This window comes from Poecilia latipinna, unplaced genomic scaffold, assembly GCF_001443285.1.
Source record: "Poecilia latipinna isolate Pla-1442-1.1 unplaced genomic scaffold, P_latipinna-1.0 Scaffold61, whole genome shotgun sequence".
Taxonomy (NCBI): domain Eukaryota; kingdom Metazoa; phylum Chordata; class Actinopteri; order Cyprinodontiformes; family Poeciliidae; genus Poecilia; species Poecilia latipinna.
In genome coordinates this window covers 459,989-487,685 of record NW_015112677.1, presented here as the reverse complement: position 1 = coordinate 487,685, position 27,697 = coordinate 459,989, and the positions used below count along the sequence as shown (strand labels likewise).

The 27,697-nt window shown below is 37.4% G+C and overlaps 1 protein-coding gene across 5 annotated transcripts in view; it reads left to right on the top strand.

Annotated features, from left to right (window-relative positions):
• Positions 1 to 27,697, top strand: part of LOC106962735 (disks large-associated protein 2-like) — a 98,450-nt gene that overhangs the window by 29,395 nt on the left and 41,358 nt on the right. For all 5 annotated transcript variants that reach the window (XM_015057340.1, XM_015057323.1, XM_015057314.1 and 2 more), the window contains one exon: positions 26,428 to 27,578. In XM_015057340.1, coding sequence (XP_014912826.1) covers positions 26,428 to 27,578 — 1,151 coding nt within the window. The remainder of the gene's footprint in view (positions 1 to 26,427; positions 27,579 to 27,697) is intronic.

The following is a 27,697-nucleotide window of genomic DNA, read 5'->3' as shown; positions in this document are numbered from 1 at the left end:
TGTACTTAAGTACAGTAACGAAGTACTTGTACTTCGTTACTTCCCACCACTGCTAAAAATGTACAGAAAGCAACACGTTCAGTTCATGAAAAACAAACAACCGACAGTTTCAGCTACACATTTTAATAAAACAATATAAGTTATTAGTTGGTTAAAGCTTTCATTTCAATGTCTAGTGCGATTTTAGGTTTTTAGAACTATATCATGTTCTTTTGCTAATTATTTCATTGATCCAACACTTCTGGGTTTTCCATGACAATCTAAGAGATACGCATATTTGACAATGATATTCTCAGTAAAATAGAGACCACACTGGCAGTTGCAGTCCTACGTCTCTGTCTTCTGATTGCTAATTCTCTGGTCATTAAAGTTTACAAAGTTACAGGAAAAGGGTGAAGCATATAAAGCAAGAAAAATGCTTTTTTTCTGTGCTGCGTCTTGAAATAATTACCACAGCGTAACATGTTCCAGCTAACTTATTCACATATCTTGTCAAACTCCAAAGAAAACATGCTAGTGTTGGCTTAAGACTTCAACAAACTGATCAGTTTAAAAGCGCAATCAGTGGGAGCAAGGCATGAGGTTTTTAAAGACTAGCTGAATTTGTTGAGCTCATTTTATTTAAGATGCAAGGTTAGGACATAATAGCATTATTACTTAGGTGAGGCCTTGCTGTCATGGAAAGCAGACACTGTAAATCTGGAATGTCATTGGTGAGTAAGATATCTGGGACTCAATCAGTAATGTCAACCATGTAATATTGATTCAATGAAGACTAATTAAAGCTGCTGGAATTTCAAACATACATGTCATCATTGCTTTTAATTAAGTTCTGAAATGGGACTCTTAATTTGCAAATGCCCAAACCTAAATGACTCAGATCAGTATCAGGGACAATGCATGCTGATTGGGACGTCCCTACTGTTGGTATTTCATTTAAGTGGCATGGCACACACAATCATTACTCCAAACGCGCCAAGAGTGTGCCTTGAAATATAAGTGGGTTGACGAATTAATTGTTTATATAAATGATGTGCAAAGTGAGAAAATGTTTATGGTGCCACTGATGAATAAAAGCAAACCAAGATGCAAGTCCCTTCCTCAGTCTAGGCTTGCAGATGAACCAGCAGCTTTTTCTGTCTCATATGCTGTTGTCGTTGCAAGAGCTCTTGTTGCATTAGAACGAGTACATCGAGCGTGCTCTGAATGCTCCACGGCAGAAAACGGTTTGCCTTGCCATTTACTTTGCATTCTTCTTTCATTCCACTCTGCCGTCTATGTTTGCTAAACATGTTCAGAGGATACTTTTCTAGAAGCACGCTTGCATTGAAAATGCTAAACACGTGGGAACCAGTGAAGAATATGTGTGGTAACTGCAACCGCATGCTGAAAAACAAGCCATGCATTTAGTGTTGCGAAATGAATCATGTTTTCAGATTGATCTGTACTCATAAAACACAAAAACATGTTTAAAAATAAATAAACTTAAACATTGAAAAAAGAACTTGACCCAACAGCCATGACAAAGATGAGGGAGCAAACGAAATATTTAACCAGTAATAGAAAGAGGATCCATATATCTATAGAAAATGTATGAGCTTTGACCATCATTGCTAGCAAGGTGTTCCTAATGTGAGTGTATTTTGGAGACAGTTAAAAAAAAAAAAAAGTGTGACTGATCATTCACAGGACTTAAAACCACAGGTGGTACCCAGAAGGGATGTCCGTTTTGGGCTTGGAATCCCTATGAAGACATTTGTGAGTAACTGGGATCAGATTCACGCACTACAATTTTCTGTCACGCTGCTGTCTGTGCTTTTATGACTACTGCTCCAGAAAAATGCGATTGGGCATAGAGACTAGTTTAGTAAGGCTGCAACTTATTAGAAAAACATGCAATTGGAATATAATTAAGAAATATTTTAACAATGATATCAATTGAAATCACATTACCCCTCAATATTTTCCTTTTTCCCCCATTGTCACCTTGTTCTCTTCACTCTCTTGCAGAAGCGGGCTCAAGGACAGGGCAAATCCATCATACTAGTCACCTATGTTATTTGAATGCAGAGCATGACTGCAAGGCCCTTGGAAATAGTGGCCCATCAAACATTGCATCTAAGCAATTCTTTGCAGTGATTTTTCAATTTATCCGTCCGTCTGTCGGTCTCTGTCCATCTACATACCCATCTATACATATGTACTTTGAAGGAGCTTTTTGAAAATACAAAATTTAAGCAGTTCAATTGCTAAGCATAGCAGTTTTGGAAACAGTACAACTAGTTCCTCATCTTTTCCTCGCAGTAGTGAACATAAGCTTTCATTGCCTTTTAATGCTACTGGAGCCTGGAAATGTGTTCCAACATTGATATTACACAATTTACACAGGTTTACTCAAGCAGGATGAGTAAGTTCACAATCACCCGTGTTATCTGATGCGAATGCTATTGGCCATCACATCAGACAGCGTACCCCTCACATCAAATGGTACAAAAAAAAATTTAGAGTCTAGATGTAATTCCTGATTAGCCTAACTGCTTAGGCTCCCATCACACTTGATAGATTCCTCATTGATCAGATGTGGGCTGTGCTGCATGCCCGGCAATTTCCTGGTTCCCATTCTGCAGAGCACAAAGTGAGCAAACGGACGCTAAAGAGAGAACATAGGATTCGAAAGAAGCGATGGATGATAGGAGGATTCCAGACATGGGATACTTCCTGTCCTGGGGTCACCAAAAAAAAAAAAAAAAATGATAGTTTATCATTACACTAAATCATTAGTATTTATGTCATAAAAAGAGTAAACTTGATAAAAAAAAAATGCAGGCATTGGATTAGGTCTAGATATCTTAACCTTAGATAACAAGATGTACAAATGCAGATAAGCACACCAAGCAACTAGATCTGTCATCTCAAGGGATACATAAGCTTTTACATCAACTTATTATAGAAGTATTTAAATAACATTTTCCTTCTGTGATATTTGCACACTTAAAAAAACTAAAGGGAAATGTTAATTAATTTAAGGGACGCAATGGGATCAAAGCACTCCAGAAGAATAAAATCCCCTCCATTAATTTGACTGTTGATGCAGTGCCACACATCTCCATTAGAGGTCACAAACCATTTACATAAGAGAGTTCATCTCTTCAAGTTTCTACAAAAATGATCAATAGAATTTTGCTATAGTGCGAAATCCTCTAGAAGAGGCAAACGGCACACTGGGTTGGATGCATTGCTGTAGCCTTGTCCTCCATCTTTCCCTCTCCACATGTGATTCACTCTCTGCTCACTGGTCGCTAAACTCAGCTAAATGCTGCTTTGAGATTAATAGATGGGAGGCCTCTCTGCCAGATGATGTAATAATCGAGGTGGTTTGCTGTTGCTTAGATACGCAGAGACAGCAGAGAAAACACTCAGGCATGATCTGCTCTCTCCATCACCAGTGCTCAGAGACCACTGATGTCCATCTGTACAAAAATGTTTTATGATGGCAACTCCTGAACTGGAAGCAGCATGCACATATATTTTGATTTAAAAAAAATACACTAGCCTGAAACATTTCCTATCTTAGACAAAAAGCAGAAACTCCTTATTAGAGACTTTATCTTTTAAGTTGTCTTGGACGTTTTTCCTTTACAGTCTTCCTTTCTGTGCATAAAAAAAGTTTAATTTTATGATTCATGATTTGAAAAGCAAAAAGTTCAGTCTTGCAATCACTCGAATTCCCGCAGCCAGAAAGGGAACACCAGTAACCTCTTGACTTACAGGTCAGTATGTTGTGTTGCTTATGTTATGCAATAGTGACGGATGAGGTGACTTGTTTCTGCCAAAATGTTTTCTTTACATGCAGCCATGATCTCAATCTTCCACTTGCAATAAGGTCTTTCCTTATGGTTTCATACTTCATGTAGATAATCTGTAAGAATTACTTTTGTAAACTTCAAATCTGAATTCAGTTTAGTCTTACTGCCTAAGACCAGAACAGTCAGAACATTATGTTGGTAACGGACAGATTGTTCTTTAGTGTGGGGAAAAAGGATAGAGGTCTTCTCTTTCCTTGACCAGCATAAACAACAAACTGGCAGCACAGCATAATGTGCCATAACATTTTTAATTAAATAATTTGTAACTTTAACCAAGTCATAAACTGTTATTTTATATGTAAGAGATCTATAAAATTAAAAGCAGAAAACACAAAATAACAGAGACGGGGAACTGAAGAAGCAGAAAAGATTCTACACATTTGTAATCCAGACTAAATTGAACTTTGTAGCCAATTTCCAATTAAATTATTTGTAAAACTACATGTGTTATTTTCATCAGACTGTTCAGCATCTGAAGCATTTATGTTTGAGGAAAAATACCAAACATAAACATTGCCTTACATTGAAATGTATGTTCTATCCCAGCATGTTTCATAGAATTAGAGAGATAAAACAGAAGTTTTACTGTACTCCACATAGTCTCTTTGTTTTCACGTTTCAGTCTCTCTCACCCTCTTGCAGCCTCACTGGACAATATAAATGTCTCAACATGTTACTCTGCCTGGCTTCCTCAGATCTGATACCTTACCGATACAGAAAATAGCCACGTCGTCTTTGCTCAGTAACCATCCAGGCGACGTGTTGTTGTCAGAGCAGCCTGGCAGCTTTGAGAGTGTTGCATTCACTGATCAGAAAAACAACAGGTTTTTTGGGTTTACAAATAACAAACCACCCATCAGGGCCAATCACTCAGAAAACTGTCATGTTCTCATCGTTGTCCGGTGGTTTCTTGGTGCATCTGTAGTTCGTAATGGTTGCATCACTATTATTATTGATTGTCATCATGCAAAAATGGCAAACAGCAGAATCCCACAAGTATTTTCCAACAAAGGACACCCATTTGATACACTGGATGAGTAATGATGGGCCATAATTTCACCACCATCTGCTGCTCTGGTGTTAGTGCTCAACGAGAGACTGCTTATGACCTTGATGGTGAGGGTGGGAGGGGCAGAAGGGTGGCTGTGCCTGACTGAATGGCATGGACTCCTTCTGAAAGCTGTCCATTAGCTGTGTGAGAAACCGATGAGTCAGTGATGCCTTGCTTGCACAGCATCTGCCATAAATTTGGCTGCTAGATTGGCCATCATCATACATTTTTGTTGCTAAAAAAGGCGGTGGAAACGGTTGCAGTCTAATTAGGGCGTTTTCAGCCGAGAGAGCAGGAGATGGAGACGATTCGCTTGAACGGCGAAAAGGCACGGCTGATGGCAAAGTTGTGCCGGTCTCTACTAGTCGTTCCAAACTTAGACATTTTCACTGTAAAAGCAGAAATGTCGAAGCTGTCTGGTAATGTCAAATGAATGGGACTTTTAGTAACCTTCTACACTAAAATGAAAACCTGCCATGCTTCCTACTTTTTTTTATTTTTCTTACAAACCAGAGTTGAAGACATTCATCACAAACTGACATATTGCATTTAAGGGAGATAACAGATCTAGAGTGTGAGGGACTTCTCTCACAATTTTTTTTTTTTTAACGCTACCATCCTTTCACTATTACGGCCATGAAAATGACACATACTATTGCTCTGATTGATGGATTCTCATCACATTAAATCTGCCGACGTTCAGCTGATCGCATTCCGCGTTGATGCAGTGGAGGTGCAATTAAGTATTGAATGATATTCAAAGGCAGGCAGTTCAGAGGGATGTGAACTAATCCACCTGCGACTGGAGGGAATTGCAGCAGCGCAGGCAGAACATTAGGCCTCTGCAAAAAAATTAAATAAATAAAAAAAATTTAAAAATAGAGAAACATAAAAACCCTTCTCTCCCTGATTCGGCTGCAGTTCCATCAGTCACAACATCCGACTATTAACACAAAAATGAGGTCACGATTACACATATTGTTAAGTAAGCTAATTACGGGAGAACAATGACAAATCATTGAAAAGGTGCCACACTACTGTATTATGCATTATTGTAAGTGCTTTGACATTTGATTCTGCTTTAATTATAAGGAGGCCTTCTTGTTAGATGATGCCACAGTTGTTGTTTAGTGATTATTTAGAGCCAGTCAAAACACCAGGATAAACAGGAGAGAGTTAAGAGTAAAGGGCATTTTTCTTTGTTTCCCTTTCACACAGTAGCAACTGTCATGAGGCAGATGAATGCCAGCCCTCACTCACCGTGCCATTTGCAGCTCGATTTGTTTTATAAGCAAAGCGCTGCATGTAAGTGGCATTTCTGCAAGCAAACAAAACAAGAGAACAATTCTGGTACACCGCCTCCAAAGAACCAGACTTCTAATACAGTAGATCATCACTTATTTACCTTTTTTATGGAATGTAACTCCAAATTATTCACAGATTTTTTTTTTTTTGTAGAGCATATGTAAAATATTGCCATTTGGGAAGGTGAAATACCAGGTGCAATGCTATCTGACACAAAGCTGCAGGCACACCATTAGTTTTCCTTTGTAAGACTGTGGCTGTTAGCTTCAGTGAAAGTGTTTCCACTGAACGTAATAATGCATATTAGGTTATAGTTTGTGTTTGACCTATTAAAATAGGCAGTTGTAACTGTGGATTTCATCGTGGTCCCTATCTCTCATGACAGCACATTGTGGTGTGTATCATTGAAATATAGGGGAAGTCAGGGTTTCTCCCAGTGATAAGCCTGGCGGGCCACCAGGCTTTACATGTGTCCCCACCAGGCTAAGCATTGCTTATTTATTTAAGTTTTCTTTTTAAATGTTTGTATTTTTAAGACTTTATAGTTGGTGTTCAGGTATTAATATTCCAATCTCTCAATAACACATAACTATCAAGTGATATTTTCAAATTTCCTGTCAACTTTAACATTTTTTCACTCAAAAACACGACGTGCCGCTGGATGAACGACTACCGTAGCACCAAACCACCAGGCTTAGCAAGTTTTCTGGAGGAAACCCTGTAAGTGTAAAAATAGGGGACAAAATAAGTTTCAGCCATTAAAAAAAAACAACAGGAGACGTTAAGAATAAGACAAATTCCAGCAGAAGACTATGTCAAGTTTTAACTTTGAACCTAATGTACCACTCAGAAATTTGTGGCCAATTTCGGATTTCCTGGTTTTGTAGAGTTCTGATCTTCTAGTGCAAATTTTAGCAATTTCCAAATTGTCTTAAGCAGCTATGATGAGCTGCATTTTTTTTCAAGAAAGAGAAAAGTGTGGATAAATCTCAATCTCTATCATTGTTGCAATTTCATGATATGTTTTTCTATTATCGCGCTGCCCTAGAAGAAAAAGATTATCCTTTAGGATGATTGTATGTTTAATCTAGCCTATGTGGTTGTGTATCAAGGGGAGGAAAATCATATTTGTTTCAAACCATTTATTTAGTCAGACTTTATATATCAGGCCCACACAAATAGTGTCAACAGTTTCTAGTACTTTTCTCCTTCTATCAGTGAGCTGGTCAATAGACCACAAACACAGAGAAAAACAAAACGCACCTTAAAAAAGAGACACAACACATCTATAGTGTTCTAATGGTCCTATGTTTACTGCTGGTGTCCATCGCTGCTGTCTCCCAGCTTCCCCAGAATCTATTTTTTGCTTCTCAGGGGATGAAAAGGGTTTCTCAGCTGTCAGCCGAGGTCAGCAGCATGTGTGTGTTTTTATCTCTACTGCAGCTCTGACCAGGTTTTTACTTTTTGAATCCTCAACCTTAAGTCTTTAGAGTAACATCAGAAAAAAATAAAATGAAATAAGTTCTATTTCCCCTGCAGAGGTAACGTGTTGCAGAGTTAAACCCTAAGTTTATAATACAGCCAAGGTGCCGTTTGATCTTGATGAAAAAAGGTGCAACTTCTAGCTAAATCCAACAAATGGAAGTATGCTCAAAGTCTGATCCCTCAAATTTCTTCTGATATCAATTTGATTTAATATATGTGTGACGTATGGTGAGGTGCGATTAATTATAAAAGTCTGTGCCACCTTTTCTGGCACATTTAGCATGTTTTTATGGCTCATTAATGTGCCAGACGGCTCAGTGAGCACCACAGCATCACAGAGCTTAATTATCAGGAGGAACGGTATAATCTGTCGAGATAACTGATTTGGACATGTGCTCCCCATACCAGATATATTTGGTCTGTACCGACTTTAAAATCCCCCACTGTTGTGGTGCTCTGTTCATCTTTTACTTCATCACATCTGTTGGAATGCTCAACAGATACATGCATTGTTGTGAACTCGCCTTGCAAACTGTCTCCCTGTGAAATGTTTGGTGTTACCTGGCAACTAGTTTGCATTTTGTTAAGGATACACTGACATTCACAATAAAATTGATTTTCTTTTTTATGTTTAAAAAGCTGCAGTGAAAGCTAGGTTTTTTTGAACTCCAAGTGTGGGTGTCTGAGTACTGAAAACAAACATAGATGCCTGTTTTTGTGCCCTGACTACTCCAGGAAAAAGAGTTTAGTCTGCTGGGAGAAGAAATATGAAGAGTTCACACACAGATATATTAATCACACACATAAAACTCTTTACTTAAAATCATTAGCTTATAGAGGCTCAGGGGTGGAATGAGAACAATAGGTATTCTTACAATTTAATCTATGCTGTCTACTTGCTATATATTTTTGACGTATTTGCTGCAAAATGGTGTTAAGGCTTCCATAAATTTGAATTTCCCATGCTTTTAAGAGTTACTCATTCATAGTAGTGTCTGTATAACCTTGCTTTCAAAGCAAAGATTTAGCTATTTTCTTCTAACACAAGTTCAGCGCAAAAGTTTGCTCAACGCTATTTAAAAAAGCAAATATTTCAACACAAACCAATTACTCAGTTGATTCAAATTTCATTCCAGTAAGCTATAAAAGTGCATTACATAAACATATTCTAAAATATATTATATGCTAATGTCACATTCAACTAAAACTTAGATAAACCTTTACACATTTGTTTAAAAAAAACAACACATTTTAATTTAAACATTAAAATGAACATAAACTTTAGGATACAAAGTACGACAACATTAGACTGTATTGTTAGTGTCATGAACAAATCTTTAAGGATGCAGCTATCCCTAAACTTTCTTTAAGCTAAAGTTCACAAACTGATTATCTGCCACACGGCTACCATACTGATAACTTCATTATTTGTCTCGGAGAAAATTTGCAAGAAGTCACCATGACCACCAAACGGCATGATAATAGATTCAGAACAGGAGCTGATCTACCTGCGATGGTAATTAGCTCCACATCCTGCTTTTACTTTCATTAGCAGGGTGTCGTCATAGCATGCCAACTCTGACAGACAAACAAGAACAAATTAATAAGACTCTAGATTTGAACAGACTTTCGTTGTTACATACTTTTCAATTTATATTGGAAAAATAAACTTGGAGGGAAGGGGATCATTTTGAAACTTAAAAGATAAAACATGAAGGTATTTTTAATCTTAAATGTTTGAGCTGGATGTCATACTGTGGAGAATTTTGTGTCCTCATCTTAAATATTTTATATATCCAATAATATATGTTATTATTATTGGATTTACATACATAAATCCAATAATCCATAGCTCAACAAAGGTCTTGTAATACAAATAGAGGCTAAAAGAGTCAATGTTTCCTAACTCAGTAGTGTCTGTGTATTTGGTGACATAAATAATCCTTTTGCGGAACAATCAAGTAAAAGGATTATGGAAACCATCAAACCACTGCAAAACTACAAACACCTTTTCCTCTGAGAAGCGGTGATGAAACAGAGATCACATTAAAACCTTATTAAGCCAGTCATGCTCCAAACTGGATGAGTGCTTGGAAACCAGAACCAAAGTTACAGATACAAATTTTCCAAGTTCATACAGAAAAGCAGGCATCTAATTTAGTTCTTTGAAAAAAAAAATGAGCAGGGTACTAGACAGAGGTCCATTACTGATATACCAAGGTTATGAAAAGCTGTGTTTTCTGAATAAAATTTTATTTTATGTGGTTCCACTTTAAAACCTTAGAGAATTTTTTTATTGTATTAAACATGGACTACCTACCCCTCTTACACCTGCTGCTACGCACTGGTTGAAAAAAACCAACTGCTTCGAAATCATCTCCAGTCAAAGAAAACATCAAAAGTGATAGGAAGCACATAAGACTGGGTTTCCCAAAATTCACATTCACAAATTTAATTGTGAGCCATATTAAAAGGAGTCAGACGAACATTTAAATGGCCGAAAAGTAAATCTATGACTGGTAAAATAGTCAACACTTTTTGTTTGGTTTGATTTTGGTGAGACTATAGTCAATACTATGCATAATACTGAATGTATAGTCAAATATTGTAATCTGACTAAAAGTCTCTGCAGGTGTTTTTACCCGGTTAGATCTACCATCACATATTTGCTCTAAAACTTAAAAAAATTATGCAGTTTACCAAATTGATGACAAATAACATTTTCCTGTTGCCTCTGTGTTAATTCTAGTTTTGGTAAATCGAGCTTTTGCTCACTTTTTACTGACTTTTTCTTCTTAATTGTTGTCTTTTGGTTTTTCTTGAGGGTAGTTTGTACCATGCTGTTGCCTTTGGGGATATTTCATCTCGCCTGATCCTCGATCCCTTGAGTTTTTTGCCACAAAGAGGCTGCGGACAGTTATCTAATCCTTCTGTGTGAAAGCAACCATTAAAAAAAATTAATGGTGAAGCCAGGGAAGACATCATTGATCTTACTGTCACTGAAAGTACGTTTATGCACATGTATTGCTGAAAATAAGGCCTCCCAAATTAAATTAGACCTATATTTTTTCATAATTTATGTATATAGTGTCCTTGAGATACAGATAATTCCCTTGGCTGCAGTTTAAACTGTTTTGAGACACCCATTAGCCAAAAACAAATAGGAAATAAATCCCAAGATATGAAGAATTCACAGCCTGATGCCCACAGCTTTTAAAAATGCATAAGGCTGCAGGTCGGGTATTATTGTAAATACGCTTTAAGAAGCAAAATAAAGAATAAAGAATAATACATTTTAATTATCTTTTGATTATTGATTGTAATGTAACAATAAATATTTAGACTAATATTTTATCAAAAGCATCTAATAAATAAATTGAGGTTTTTAAGGTATATACTTTTCAAATGCTTCCTGTAAAGAGCTTTGGAGATTTAAGCATAAGTAGCATGTTTGGCATTAGAAAAGCTGCTGTCCCCATTTGTGTATATTAGATTGCAGATACTTGCCTTAATTTTTCCAAAAAACTTTTTCAAATTCTGAACATTGAAAATGCAAAAGTGCTTTGGTGATTTCGACACAGAGGTCGAAAGCACCAAAAGGAAAAAGTAGAGCAACTTTACAGTACTTTATTTAGCCTTCCTGTTACCGTGTTCTTTCTCACTATCTCTCATAGCATCTAGACAAGCAGTAAAAAATATGACTCCAATATCCACCATGCTTCTTTTTAAGTCTGTGTGCTTCCTTTAGCGCTATTATGTCAATGGACTACTGCAAATAGTAGATTTTTTATTTTTCATTGGACAACTTCAACATCAAAAAAGGTGTCATTGCGTCCTCATAGCACTTACTATCGAGCATTAACTCATCAAAAAAAAAAAAAAAAAAAAAAGATTGCACGCTTATGTTTATGACCAGCTTGTCAATGGTCAGCTGAAAGTAATCAAATTCTGGTTATCAGCCAATTTCTGAAACCACTCATTACCTGAATTTAAGACGTAGCATTCTGATTTTGCCGAACCTCACTGACAAAACTTTCAACATGGAATAAGTGTTAAATGTTTCCATTTTAAGTGATAGTTTTAAAAATCTGTGTTCCAGTGATCCGAACATCGACATTAATCATAAAACACATTAATGAAAATCAATGAAGAGAGCTGTCCAAATGTTTGAAATTTGAAGTGTGCTTTGTTTTGACTGCGATGCGCAAAGTCTTTGCAGGTATACTTGTATTAATTTTACTGTTCATATTCAGTTCTGTAATACCTATTATTATTGCCATCTCTGTGATAAAAGACAAATGTCTGAATGACAGAATACTATGGCTTCAAGAGACTGATGAAAGCATTAATCTTACTCAACCTATCCCTGAAAGGGACTTTAAAGGGACACGGCTTATACTCTCCTCCATGTAGCTGTCAGAACGCTGTAGGGGACAATGTTGCTTGTGAACAAGGACAAGGATTTTAATCGGGATTGATTTGTATTCAGGGTGCGTATTTAAAATGCAAGACGCCTGTGTTGAACTGCTGTGTTTGTTTAGAGATTTGTACGTTTTGCTCCATGTGCCCTGATTAATGAGAATGTTGCACTTTTTGCATACATTTACATATTAAAAACTTCCTCCTCTACAACTTAATTTAGGACGGCTGTAATGAGTTGATATTATCACTACGTAGAATGACCCAGTGTATATTGAATATTCAAAGAAATAGTTGCTAATTTATGCAAAATGTATTAAGTAGTGTTGCATAAGTGCACTTCGTTTAAAACAGTTATCAATTGCCATCTGCTTCGCTATGTGAGAGAGAAATACATCAAGAAACACGAGCCTGAGGATGGAAAACATGTCTGTAGGCTCTCACAGATTCGCTCTTTTTGACTCCATAAGGTGAGAATGACTTCCAGTGGGTTTACCAGCATCTCAGCTTCACACAATTAGAGCTTATGTGGCACCTTTTTATCGCCTATAATGCAACATGAGGAGATATTTTTGACACTCCAGGCCCACCAACAGATTGTTCATTCTCACTCTCTTGCGTCACAACCACAGGATGTTGAGACAGACGAAAATAAAAAGAAACATCACACTCTGAGGGGAATCACATTTCGGTTTTTGTAATGTGTGTACTGTTTTGGTTTCCTAGCTTTACAGATCAGTTCTTGAAGGATGTCAGTCACCTGCCGAGGGTCGACTTTCTCCCAAGCCTGTGACGTCGTATGCACACAAAGTGCAAAAACGTCTGTGAGAGATGGACGTAAAAAAAATCTAAAGGGCAAAACAACTTTGTGCACATAGGTACACGCTACAATTTACTATTATTTTGGGGATTTTTTTAAGAAAGAAATGCAAAAACTGTGAGTTTAACATAGGAATAATTTATATATATTCAAATATTTAAATTGCTCCCATGTGACTCAGTTATAGTTGTTTAGTTAATTGTTTATGAAAGAAATCCTCAAATTTTATTGGAGATTATGTGGCTTGTATCAACATCCTGAAATATTTTTTTCAGCGATTACAACAATTTTATGTTGTAATGGTGGAACTCCATTACTTTGGTCTTTACAGTGAACACAGAAATGTTATGCGGTAACAATTTAATGAAGTGTGTTTTACAGCTCTCTGGTCCTTCGAGTGGAATGGATAACCTTGATGTCTTATAATAACAATTGCGCAGGTGTGCTAGAAATCCCAAGTGGGATTTCTCACACAACAGCACTAACCTCTTGACAATATTAGGCTGGAACTTGGCGTATAAAAACCATAATTATAAACATAACAAGACAGCTGGGCAGCCAGGTTTGCAATCTGACATTATTATTAATGGCATTCACCCTGATAACGGCTCATTAATTACTAAACAGGACATCGTTTAATAGCAGTGAAGTTGCTGGAAACACCGTCTTTCTTAAGGAACAAGTCAATGACTTGTGTTACTTTTAAACATTAGATGGACATCTCTATACATATCGTAATTTCACTTTTCTATATTTAATGGTTATTTCATAAATGTTTAATAGGGAATTATGTCAAACTAGTAATTATTCAGCTAAATAGAAAGGCAAGGTCTTAAAGCTTCCTTTTCAAGATTGAATGAATGATATTTATACATTTTTATGATTACTGACATCTCATTATAACGAGGGAATCAACACTGTCACAACAGTCGACTGACTCTCTTTTAGCAGGCTGCGACAGTCGTGGGTTGAGCATGCGTGTTGAAATTTTGCATCTGGATGGATAAAAAAGACTTCCTTCTGGCTGTCGAGCCTAATTTTTGATGCCACAGTGTAAAAAATAATTTATTGATCTTTATCTGAATAATTTAACGGACTAATTAAATTCAAGAACAACAAAATAGAGCAGTACAAATCAAAGCTGCTTGGCACAGTTTGCACCAGGAGCCCTGCAGCTGTTACTGTTTACATGGTACTGACACTACAGTGTTGCCTTTGAGATTACGGTTCTTATTAAACCATGACTGAATAAAAATTTGATTATTGTGGGGTTTCCCTCCAGACAGGATTTTCTGTACGAAAATGTTGGATTTACTTTTGGACTATGGATCTACATAATCTTAAATCTAGCCAACATTATTGCAGGGCATTACGTTACATTAAATTATGTGGATTCTTTTTGTTGTACGGCATGGCTCACACACTTTTCCTGTGTAACACTGTTTAAACAAGTTTAAAGGTTTTCATATCTGTTGCAACACTTGGTGTGTGTGTGTATGTTTGATGTTTTGCCCATTTGAGGTTCACAACACAGCATTTTCTAATGAAAGTCATGGGCTCCCCTCAGCCAGCTCTCTGACTGTCTCAACTCCCACCAGAGTGACAGATGGAGCGACATGGCAAAACAACACAGCGCTACGTCGACTAGCAGAACAGCATAAGATGAGCATACTGTACAACTGGTATAACTGTGTAACGGAGATGGAGAGCAGGAGATTATTAAAATGCCACCGTTCCGTTTCATGTTGTGCTTACCTTTCTTCTTAGAAAATGATTATTGTAATTGCAAAGTTACTCAATTTTACTAAAATATAAGATGAAGATGAGTTAGAACTATTTTACAGCATTTTGTAACTTGCTATATATATGAAAATTGAAGACAAATTCTTTCTCTAGAATAAAAATGGTCTCCAAACATCATAGATGTGTTAGAGCGCTTTGATTTTCTCTTACTCTGTTAAAAACTGGCCGTAATTTTCACCGTTATCAAAGTCAGAATCAGTTGCTAGCTCATTTAAAATGATTTAGCAACTGATAAACTGATTATTGGACTAATTTTCATCTAGGTGAAGCTGTTCTCTTGCAATTACTTAATAGGTCACTTTATTATCCAATATGGTTATTTGAAAAAAATAATTTCACAACTGATTCTGCCCATCAGAATCAGCTGAGTCACATAAATTTCACCTAATTTTGCCAGTGGTGGTTTTTGACATTCTTCTTATGGGCAGTTGCCCAGGCAGGCATAAAAAAGGGTATGCAGATAAAAATGTATAACTTGTCTGCCATCTCTGCTCAGAACAAGTTTTTTTATTGCTTTATGCAATGGCATTCAGTAAATGCGTAAAAGAGTGGGTGTATCCATGTGTCTGGGATGTTGCTGAGAGAATAGGAAGACTTGGTTATGTGTTTTGTGTTCGCTGATGATTTCCTGCATTTGGATTGGGTGGGGGGCACAATAAGGGACTGGCCTAATAAGGTGGCATTCATGCAAGAACTGCTATAGCATATTGCCTATGTTGATTTTAACTCATTGCCAGATGTTTTTCTGAAGTGGAGCTTTACGGGTTGAAATCATCACGGAGCGACGGGAAATTAACTTCTTCCTGTTGTTCTACACGTTTGTCACATTTGGTCGCATACTTTTAGGAGATCCAGAACATTTTGTACATTGTGACTTGGCAAAAAAATGCTGTCTGAATCATGTTAGCGGTCTGGAAGCCTTTTGTTACTCAGTTCGAACAAGGCCACCATGCCAGCTGGTGAGGAGGTTAAGATGGGGAAATATACATGCTGGGTTTTGCTCTCAACAGTGACACCTTATGTGTGTAAGCACATGCTGACCTGTCGCTGAGGTGCCTCAGTTTTCCGTGTGTGAATTACACAATAGACTCTCACCAGGGCTTTTTTTTCTCCATTGATTTTACACAACTCATGTTTAAAAAGGCTTGCATGCCATGCCGTCATTTGCTTTGTTTTGTTTCTTGTTTGGATATTGCACCAAAGAGATGTTTTTTTTATTATTATTTATGTGTTTCTAATTCTTGGAACTAGCTTTCTGCAACTGGTGATCTGATTAAGTTTAAGTTACTGATTAAGTAACAACACCAAACAACTTGGAAGACAATATGCTCAAGGTGCATACAAAAAGCGTGCATATACTTTTAATGCATACATTTGCAGAACTTGTACTGCCTGCTCAAAGAATTGAGCAAAACAAACCATCAAAGTTAAGATGATGTTGTGAAAAGTGAAGCTGTAATGCAGCACTGCAGATGTTGAATGGTCTCAGAAAATCTGATATATGTGTTGTGGAGTGAAGGGCACTGTTAATGGGCTCGTTCCAGGGTTATTATGGGGCTTTATGTGCATGTGATTATTGAGTTAAGCATCACATTAATTGAGTGAATTTTTAATGCTGCTCTGCAGAGTTTCGTAGGATGAGCATAGTTATGGATAACTACAGTCAGAGGACACTGGGGGATTCTTTTTTTTTTCATAACCTAAATTTTGGTTATGAAAAAAAAATTTAAGTTGGTGATTACTGCTAAAACCGGTTCACTTATTACCTTGGCATTTTCATAAATATTCAACTTTGACAAAATGCATAGGGTCCACCTTAAAATTTAACAATTTTGCTAACTTAGTGTTATACTTTTGAGAATATTTGCTCCCCATAGTGTGAAAAATATACATTTTTTCTTTATTTAGGACAACACCCACCAATCAGCAGAAGCAAATGTTTATTTTCTTGGCATTAGGGATCTTCATTCTTCCTTCAAAGCAATCAGACAGGAAATCTGTAGAGAGACTTGGGGGTTGAAGAGACATGAAACAAAGGTCCTAAGCTCAGGAGTCAAACTCTGCATGACCACATTGAGGACCAGTCTCCCCAGCACACATGATAGATGCTATGCAATATGCTGCCCTTCCTCTGGTTTTATTGTATAATTCTCTTTTCTGTGAATAAAATAATTTAATTTAGCTAACTGTGATTTTCAAAAAGTTCTGAAAATGTAACAGCTTTCAGCTTAAAGAGTTGTCATCATTAAAAATGGAAATGCGGAGACGTCCTGTCGAAAACTTTAAAGAGAAACTCCAGGAATCTCTATGCCCTTGTTATTTATGACCAAGTTGTAAGATGGTGTCGTATGTGTGGAAATATAATTGCTTCTGCACAGAGGCGGGATGAATTTGTCTTGCGCAAAAGAAATTTGCAAGGTTAATCAAGTGGATATTTTACAATGTTTAAGGGTGATGTTTGGAGATTACACCAAGACACTTAATCTCTTCCAACACATCGAGGCTCTCCATTAACAAATATTGCATGATTGGTGTTGTTTTTGACCTCCTGTTGGCTAGTCAGAGAAAATCGTACATATTTTTCTACTAAGATATAAACAATGTTAAAGCCAACAACTGCTCCATGACTACAGACAGTATATCAGCAGCTGGTTGTGTCGTTCCGGCGTATGTGTATAGTTACATTATCATCAGCATATAACATTTAACATTTGACCCAAGAGTTAAAATAGAAGCTTTTCTAATTTCGTTCCAAAATTAGAGCCTGGTGGAAATCCTTGTGGTGGAATATCATTGTGCATTTCAGTTATGAATCTAAGCAGTTTGGGAAGGTTAAAGCAACTTATCTGTGGGACTGAACACAATGTTTTTATGATTCATTAAAAATTAATCCATCACTCAGTCTTCTCTTTCCGTGTGTTCAGTTAGATGATATTGTTCATTTCACTGTGCTTTTGCCACTCTAACTATAACTTTGACTTCTAATAGTTTGTTTAAAAGTTATGATAATAATAGACTTCCTGTTGTTTGACAAAATTACATTTAAGACTTAACTGATATTTAACTTTAATTAAATGTAAGACTTTTACTTTGTTTTGACTTTGAATGTAATTTAAAGAAATGAACTGATATTCCTCAGGGTCACTTTAAACTTTACTCTTATTTTATCATAACCCTTCTATTCTGTCGAGTTAATAAAAATTCTCCCGTGTGATTTTCTGCGGGGACAAAAGAAAGCAAAAGATAGTTGGTTGTGACAGCATCAAAGCTTTTGTGCTGCCATCTGTGAGCCTTTTAGTCAGTGCTGTGCCCAGAACATTTCATACAATATATCCATAATTTAAAGAAATTTAAAGAACTTTCACCCTCTGAGTGTATATACACCCTGAGAGCTGGTCACGGGTGAAGTCAGCGGCAGCTTGACATCTTTAAGCAGCTTTGCCCGTAGTGGAAATGATCTCTTCCTGACTAGCTTTCATCTGCTCTCTGTCTCTCTTTAGGTTTGTTTTCCTCTCTGCTGCAGCAGAAATTAGAACAGATGGAGCAGAACATGACAAAACAGCCTAATTAAGAGAGTGGTGCACTTCCAAATCCCCACATGTGGAAACTCTGTCCAGAACTATGACAGAACATGTTGGCACCAAGGAAGAAGAAGAAGAAAAATAAAACAGTTTTTCAAATTTGCATGATTCATCTTCAACTAAAAAAAAAAAAAAAAAGCATTTTTCCCTACAATCTTGCAGCCATGCAATAGAGATTGTGACAAAAAGGTCATTTACTCATCTTTTCTGTGGTGCTTCACCCTTCGTCATTGCAGGATTACAATATGAAATGAGTTACATGGCTGAACACATTTACATGCTGAAGATAATTTAGGCATCAATCAAAACAAGGCAAATATTACATATGAAAATTGACACTATTTGGACAAAGGCCTACCCTTTCATATGGTGTGGTTTAAATAATAATAATAAAAAAAGACTGCTATTGCTTTAAATATTGGATTAAATTGTTTTTGTATTTTAGCTTCATAAACTGACATTTTTTAATTTTTTTTACTTTAACTTTTGGTAGATATTTACTCCTGCTGTACAAGTTATTACAGTATGTGTGAACAATTATCGATGGTTATTTGCATATTACATTGATTTTAATTGGTTCAGGTTTACTGGCACATTGTACATATCATTCTGCGAAAGTTTTGGTATTTATTCCGATTCTTTTTTTTTTTCGCAGTACGTTTAGTCAGACTGTAGCGTAGTATGGAAATGTTCATTTTTATTTTTAATCATATCGTCACGGTGACGAGTACAGTATAGTTACAAACACAAATTCAACCTTTGGATCACTGATCTAGACTAAACTAATTTTTATATCCATAACATGTAGCAATTTGATGAATTGTTTTGCTTTTTGTTTTGAGTGTATTTACAGCAACATGGTTTTAACTTCCACATGTACCAGCAGCAGCCTAAGTTACTGGTTTAGGCTACTAAGCCAGTAACGAGTAATGAGCTCAATAAACAAGAACAAACATCAAACAAAAGAAAAATCCCTTGGCATCCTATTAATTCACTGAACCCTGCCTTTTTTTTTTTATTGACGTGAGCATCACACAAGATGTTCATGAAGATTTTTAGCAGTGAATTCCTATATTTAGAGTTCTACAGCAGATATCTGTTATTTTAAATTAGCCTGCAGCCCTTTCTAATTGAAACAATGCTGTCGTTTACCAAGTAAAAGTCCAATTAGTAACTCCTCTGCTTGAGGGGAGTCATCACAGTTCAGACTGCAGAGTTAACACACATAAAATAGTTTCAGATTGCCTCCAAAAGCTACCTGAGCAATACCGGTCACAATTCGTCTCGAGTGTAATCACTTGTATTTGTCGCTGCCCGAGCTCAACAAAAACTCTCAGAGTAGATGATAGTGCCAGGTTTGACTGGGAACCTGATTGCACACCTGTAGTGTCAGAGCTTCTGGGACTAATTTCTGCACTGTACATGCAAGAATGAATCTCAAATGAAGCACACACGCCTTCAGAAACTATTGAACCGTCCAGCTCCGTCTTGAAATATCTCCACACTTTTTAATATGGCTGAGTAAAGCAGGTGTAGGTAGTAATATTGTGGGAATCTAAAAGTTCCCACATGTTTGCTAAACACAAAGTAAGTTAAATAAAATATTTTCCCTTATTTATTATGTATTTAACAGTTTTCTCTCAAGTGTTAATCTAATTTTCAGAGCAATATGTTGAAGTAGAAGTTTTGGCCTAAACATTCCAGGCGTCTCAATGTTCAATCGCACACAGGCTGCACAAGCTTGCTATGTTTACATAGTGTAGGAGTTATTACCATGGAGATGTGTCTGCATCTTCTGCAGGACCTGAATGAGAAGAAGAAGCATTGTGCCAATTTGAAGCCTCCCACATCAGGTTTTTTTTTTCCCCCATATTGTTTTGTCAGCAGTGTTATACTTCACCTTAAACAATAGGTTTGTGTTTGATATGAAGAAGCGGAATCAATGTGGAAAGGATTATATTTTTTCTCACTTACCATGACTACATTCTGTTGTATTTTATCAAGTTTATAGTGGAACCCAGAAAGTTGAAGGAAAAGTTTTCATTGCATGCAAGTATCATACATCATACTGGTCTGTTTTATTCATACACTGCAATCATACAATCGATGTACAAGTCTCTGCTAAGGCACAAAGAGAAACCTTGAAGGAAAGCACATTTCAGCTCTGTGTTAGACATTGTCTTTCGTGTGTGGGAGGCTTCAAAGGCAGCAACCCGGTTAGCAGTGGTTGATTACGGGCTCCTTATAAGGGGTTTTCTTCCGTGGAAGGGCACGGAGAAGACAGAAGGAGTACGGCTGTGTTCAGGGTGTATGCTATCACTCCATCAGCTCTGTCTGCTTTCTGAGGAGAGAACAGCAGCAGTGGGAGGGGAGTGGGTGGATATCAAAAGGTGAAAGTCAGACTGCTGCAAAGCTTTAACCAATGCAGTATGATTTTGTCTCAGTTGCAGAATTTAACACACTTTAGCCTTATGTAATACTTGTGGTCTTTGCCATCTGTCTGTGTGGAAACATATGGTTATTGAATGTACTTTATCTATTGCATTCTTGTAAAATTAACTGATAATATAAACCTTCCTTAATAGTACCATCGTTTACTCACTCATCTCAGTGTTTAGGGCATCACGTCAATGTCAGACCAGTGTTTGGTCTTGGTTACATTTACTCAGTTATGCTTACTTGACTAACATTACTAACAAACACAGCGTCTCTGGTTGGGGACAGAAGAGCCCATGACTGAGGTGGAAGATAAAACATCTTAAGTTTAACAGGAAGCTGTTGGTCAAAGGAAGGTGGAATGTCTGTTTAACTGGGAGCAGGAGACATCCTGTCCTCCTTTTGTCAATAGCTAGTAGCAATGTCTCAGCAATGTACCTCAACAGCTCAGCAGCCTGTTGCTAAGATCTCCGCTGTGGAATTAGCTCGCCGTGTATTACTGTGGAGGAGGGAGGCCAAGTTTATTTCAAGTTATGCAAGCATCTTGGAGATAAAGTGGCGTTCTGGTCAGGCGCCGACTGCAGCAAAGCTTTAACTTAGCACAATGCTTTCCCAGGGAGCAGAGGAAATAAGAGAGGGTTTCCCCCTCACAATTTTTTCTGTTCCACAAACCGATTCTAATTTCTCTCTCCTCAGTGTCTCATCTATTTTCACAGGAGAAAAATTACACACTGGATCAGGTGCTGACTGAAGCACATTAAGGAAATGTCCTGTTACTCATCGAGCACAATAGCCGTTGCGCAAGCTGTGGAAACCGGGAAGTGCTCATTAATGTCTTGTGGACATTTAGTACAAGATGTTACGCAGCGTATTCATGAGAATGTTTGGAAGGTAATGTTCTCAAGAATTAAAACATTGTTTATGTAGATCAGTTGTGGAGAGTCGAGTATTATCTGCTTAAATCAGCCTGAGTAGCCAGATTAACACTCAAGATAGCATGTATCCAATAAAGAGGTCTTTAATTCATTGGTACCTCATGTCAGTGTATTTTTTTATCTTCTGTATATGAATAATCTTAGATAAACAGATGTGCATGGTTGCATATACATATATAAACTTACATAAAGACACATACAACATTATTTCAACATATGTGTTGTGTATGCATATATAAAGTGTAGTTATAAGTACATAATTCTTTTTAGAGCATAATATAACATTTTTGTGTTGGCGAATAGTGGGTAGTTTACAATGACATTGGTTGGGTGTCATTTTTAGAGACATGACATCTGTTCAAATAAAGTGTTGAAACTTTATCTCAGGCAGATGAGCTGGAGGCTAAATGTGCAACAAAGCTGTATCACTGCATTGCTGGGAGAGTGGGAGGTATTGACCAAGACAGAGTTGAGCTAAGCTTCCTCTTCCTTGCTGCTGCCCGAAGGCGATCCATAGTCAGCCATGTGACACAGCTCATTTTTTTCTGGAAAAAAAAAAAAAAAAAAGTCTGCTGGGTTTCTTTAACTTGACATAACCTCCCTCACTGAGACTGATGTGTCAGTCGCTGTGTGCTAGTGCATGTTGCAGTTGTGATGCGTTCTGCACATCGGATGGCACGGAGCACTTAGGGGACCAATTCAGTGTGTTACACTAAAAGCAAGTTGTTATATGGTCTGAATACTTCCCAAATATATGTGGCAAGCAGTCTGCTTTACTGGTTTTGAGAAGTGCTAAAATAAATTATGGTATTTTCAGACAGTGAAGATATTTCTATTTATCTGCCTTTAAAATTTGATTTTGGGATCATAATTTATACGTACTTAGAATAAACTAACATTATTCTCCTATAGTTACTCTAGTTGCAAATTCAAAATCATTAATATGCAGATAACACATAATTAAGGTAGATTTGGCAGCAGGATGATGCATCGCGTGCACTCAAGCAGCACCAGTGATTAAAACAGATTGCATGATACTAACAATAGTTTTACGTCTACCACTTTTGAATGATTGATTAATTAAAAGTATTTATTGCCTTCTTAATAGTTTTTCTCCCTTTCATAATTCTCTACCCCCCAAAAGGAATAGGGTGAATAGACTTTGCTCAGTTTGATTTACTTCATATTAAAAATCTAATCTAGGTTGAAAGATTAGTCTCTAAGCAGCTAATTATGAAGAAATCAACGCACCTCAAGATAATTTCTGTAATCAGAATCCTGCGGTGATATCAGAAAGAAAGGCTGATGATTTTTCCTGAGGGTGGAAACAGATGTTGTTTGGCTTTTGAGTCACTAAATCAGATGTTGTGACATTCTTGACAGCGTGCAGGGATGCACTATTACTGGTTTTGCTTGGTTCTGACGAATAAACAGGTGATGAACAGTAAAGCATGCATCCAAATGCAGTGCTACATAATTATTCATGACTGAGTTAATGAACGAGAGTGATTGTCAAAGTCATTTTGAATGTTTTAACAGCATTTTTTTCAGAAATACAAATTAAAACAATCACAACTCTGTGAGATTTAGATTCGTTTGCCGATTTTAAGTTTGACAGAAGCAGATAAGTTGAGCAAGTCTGCAGGACTCTGCTAGGAGTGAGTAAACATAAAAGTCACTTTGAGTGAAATTATTTTAAATATTTTTAACAGTTACATGTTGCCACAAGGGTTGGAGTCACTCTACCTAAATATTAACTAAGGTCACGTGGCCACAACCATTGGTTATGATTTAATTGCTAAAAATTACTGCATTTTTTTAAAATGGCAGGAACCGTACTTACTCTATGCGCCCTTTGCTGCTGCTTATTTAAAAACTATTCTGGTTTTCTATATTGCACTTTTTTTACACACATTTTCTTTGAGTGAAATACAATTAACCTCCAGAAAGGCATGATGCAAAAGATGTCAGTTTTACATTCAGTTTACAGCTTGCAGCTGCTGCTAATAATCAAGGTTTGCGCTGATAATTCAACAGTTGCTTTCCTAAAGCGATTCAAACGTAGTCCATTCTGCAAATCCAGCCATGACTTCAAGAGCAAAGAATCTGCACCACACTGCATGCTATTTGTGTCTCCTGTATACTTTTGATACTGAGATCTACCAAACCCCACACAGCCTTGAGAATCCAGCTACAATTCCTGGGTTTTAGCGGTGGTTGCTATGGCAACTGTGCTTTTTATTTTTGGCTCCTTTGAAATACTGTGCAAGATTTAGAGATCCCAAATGTTATGTAAGATGAAGTGCCCTGTTTCAGGCTGGGGTTTCCTGCTGCAGCGAACTTAATTAATTACGGGGGAATAGCACACACTTCAGGTACTCCAGTGTGTACCTAAGAGCTTTGATCACATCTTTCCATTTTATGAATCAGACTGTGTTTCTGTGCAGGAAGCTGTAGGCACAAGTTCTATTGTTCACAGAAGTGCATTGGACATACTCTTCAATTAGAGGTGACTCATATCTTAATGGTTCAGAGATGAAAAGGTAAAGATCTAGACGTTTGCACTGAAAGTTAGAAACATTAACAGCATAAATAAATCTACAGATGGCGGAAGAATTTGTTGAACTATTTAAACCTCCTTTTCATCTTAAACTTTCACAATCTTGTTTAGATAGTTAAAATATTTCTCACCATGCCAAATGGCAGCACATTTTACTTTTTATGCTAAGAAAAACAAACCAAAACCACTTCATTTGGAAGTATTTCATTGAGCTTAGCAAAGTCTGAATGTCTGCAATAGGACACCAAATCCCACAAGTGACGATTAGGATGAGCAATAAGGAAAGAGAGGAGGAAAAATTGTGAAATTAAGGTGACAAAAACATCTAGGCAGATTCAATCTGGCCTGAAAATGTTAATTGGGTGCTGAAGTCCAAATTCAATTGTCAACTCAATGTTGCTTGAAATAATCAAGTGAGAGATCAGTTTATTCTATGTCCTTTTTCATTTGCATAAAATAAACCCTTAAGTAAGGTAAATATGTTTTTCTACTTTTTAAAATTGATAATAAGGTTTGCAGTCTTTAAATTCACAACTACTGGCATCTTCCTGGTGTATCTATATACACACAGATATACTCACACACACATACACCCGTACTTACATCGATAGGAAACAGAAAATTAAAACTTAGCACTGAATCCAGAGAATGTGGCTTACTTTGCTGTGAAAACTGTGGCAATTACAAGACTGTATTAGAAACCTACTCAAACAGAAGATGACATGGCATGAATCTGAGACTTGTTATTTGAAAACCAACACTAAATAAAACAGTTTCCCTGATATCTCCTTTCTTGTTTTGGCTGTCCTTAGTTTCTTAAATATTGTGCAACTTAGGCATCATAAGGTTCACCAAAGAATTTTAAAATGTAAATTTAAGAGGATATACATTTCAAAATCTAATTTTCTAGCTCAATTTCATGGTTAGCTCATACCTTTCTTCAGATGGTATGATTCAGATTCAGTCTGCTTGTCACAATCATTGGTTGCAAATGCAAGTTTACCAGCAAGCAGACAACTTGTGAATGATAGACTTTAGCAACTTATTTAATAACAGCAAACAAACTCACTGTTATTACAGGAATAAAAAGGAAGAGAAGCCTAAGGTAGAACTCAACTCTAATGAGTGGCTCCCAAAAGACAGACGACTGTGACAGAGAGCAAAACAAAGCAGGAGATGGTTGAAATGAGAAAAGATACAAACTAACATGTTTCAGGTGGTGTGATTAGAAGGTCTGAACCAGGTGCTCATGAAGGGAAAGGTGTGAAAAATAAAATAAAAATACTGAAAAAAACATTTTAAAAATGAACAGATAATAATCCCCCATACAGATGATTCTGTGTTCTTTCTTTTCCATCTAATTTCATTTTTAACTCAGTAAGTTCAATTGCTCTGGTCTTAAGAGTTGACTGCTTATGATTTCCTTTTGGTTTTTCACTTTTTCTCATTGATGAATGTTTTACATTTGGGTTAATTCAGCTTCTTTTCCAATTACTTTACCTACAATTCGCATGCGATTACACTGAAATTGAAAAATAAACAATTTAAGCAATCTGTTTGAGACATGAGGTAAGTAAGTATCTTACCTCAGTGTGTCTACAGTGTAGTAGCCTTGCAAATAGACAACAAAGGACAAGGCTCTTTGTGTCTGAGTCACACAGAAAACAATTTAATAATCTCTGATCTATTTTTTACTTGCATTGTTCTTGTGTCTCTTTGTTGCTTGGAATTTATTCAAAATCTCTGACTTTCCAATTTCCTTCCATTACAGCACTCAATAAATCACCTACAGAAAACCTTCCGTGTGAACGTTTCAAATAAAACTTTTCAGAGTTATCACACATTATTGTATTGAGAGAAAAGTTTTCATTGAACTCAACTGTGACTTTAATATAATTCCTTGCCAGTCTACGCCTTGGAAAGTATTATTTATGCTAATAATTTCTAATTTGAAGTCAATATACTCTCGAGTGTTTATAAAGAGGTAAAATGTAATTATTTTAATATGCATGACACTTAACAGATGAGTGTAAAGAATGAAATCAAAATGTTTGAAGCACAGCCAAAAACGAGATCAGATGAAGACATTTAAACTGGACTTATGATTTCCTCCAACTCGGTGATTTTAATGTTTTCCTCTACTTCTTTCTTCTTTGTCTGCATCAGACCAGAAGTTTACATCTTGGTCCCCTCCTCGGAAGGTAAATGAAGGCAGACGTCTCCCCCCTGCCAGGAACATGAAGGGCTTATCGGGCAGTCGTTCCCAGCACCATATCCCTTTACCTCATGGTTTTGACTACGATCCCCACATCCACGATTTCCATGGCCACCATGGCTCCGAGTCCCGCCACCCATCATACCTGCTCAGTCCCACTGAGAGCTGCCCCGTGGACTTCCACCACCGGTACTCGCCCCGAAGCTCCATCCACTCTGACTGCATGATGATGTCCCCTGTCATGATGCCCCCACCTGCCGCATCAGACCACATCTCCAGCAGCACCTTCCCCAGAATGCACTACAGCTCTCAGTATTACGACTCAGCCACCCGGGAAGACTGCGCTGCCATCACGGCCTCCGCCACCTCGCCGACTGTCACTGCTGCGGCAGCCGCTGCTGCTGCCTCCTCCCACCACGCCGGCACCAAAAGCAATCGACTTCCAGCTAACCTGCTAGACCAGTTTGAGAAACAACTGCCACTTCACCGCGATGGCTTCCACACGCTACAGTACCAGCGCACGTCCACAACCACCGAGCAACGCAGCGAGAGTCCCGGCCGCATTAGACACCTCGTTCATTCGGTTCAGAAACTCTTCACCAAGTCCCACTCTTTGGAGGGGTCATCCAAGATGAATGGCACAAAAGGTGATATAGGAGGTGGAGCAGGGTCATATTACCATCATGGCCACCACTCCACCAGACACGGCAGCAAGAGGAGCAAAAGTAAAGAACGTAAGCACCGCTCTGGAGGTTGGTGGAGCTCTGATGACAACTTGGACAGTGACAGCACCTACCGCACACCGAGTGTAATGTCGAGACACCACGGGGAACATGTCAGCCACTGCTACCCAGAATCCATGCACAGCCACCACTTTGGAGAAATGTCGCTCAAGGGCTCCAAGAGTAACAACGATGTCAAGTGCTCAGCCTGTGAAAGCATGGCCATGGCACCTGAGGGAAAATTCATGAAGAGGAGCTCCTGGTCGACACTCACAGTCAGCCAAGCCAAGGAGGCCTATAGGAAGTCATCACTTAATCTGGACAAACCCATGATGCACACCGACCTCAAAACGTCTTCACGAGCATGTCACTACCTTCAGGTAAGTGGGCTTTTTCTTCATAAAATTGCTTTTATAATATAGTCGCCTTCCTAAAATAACATCCTAAGCAATTTTTACCAAAGGTTTTTTCTTCTTTTTGTTACCTAAATAAAATTTTG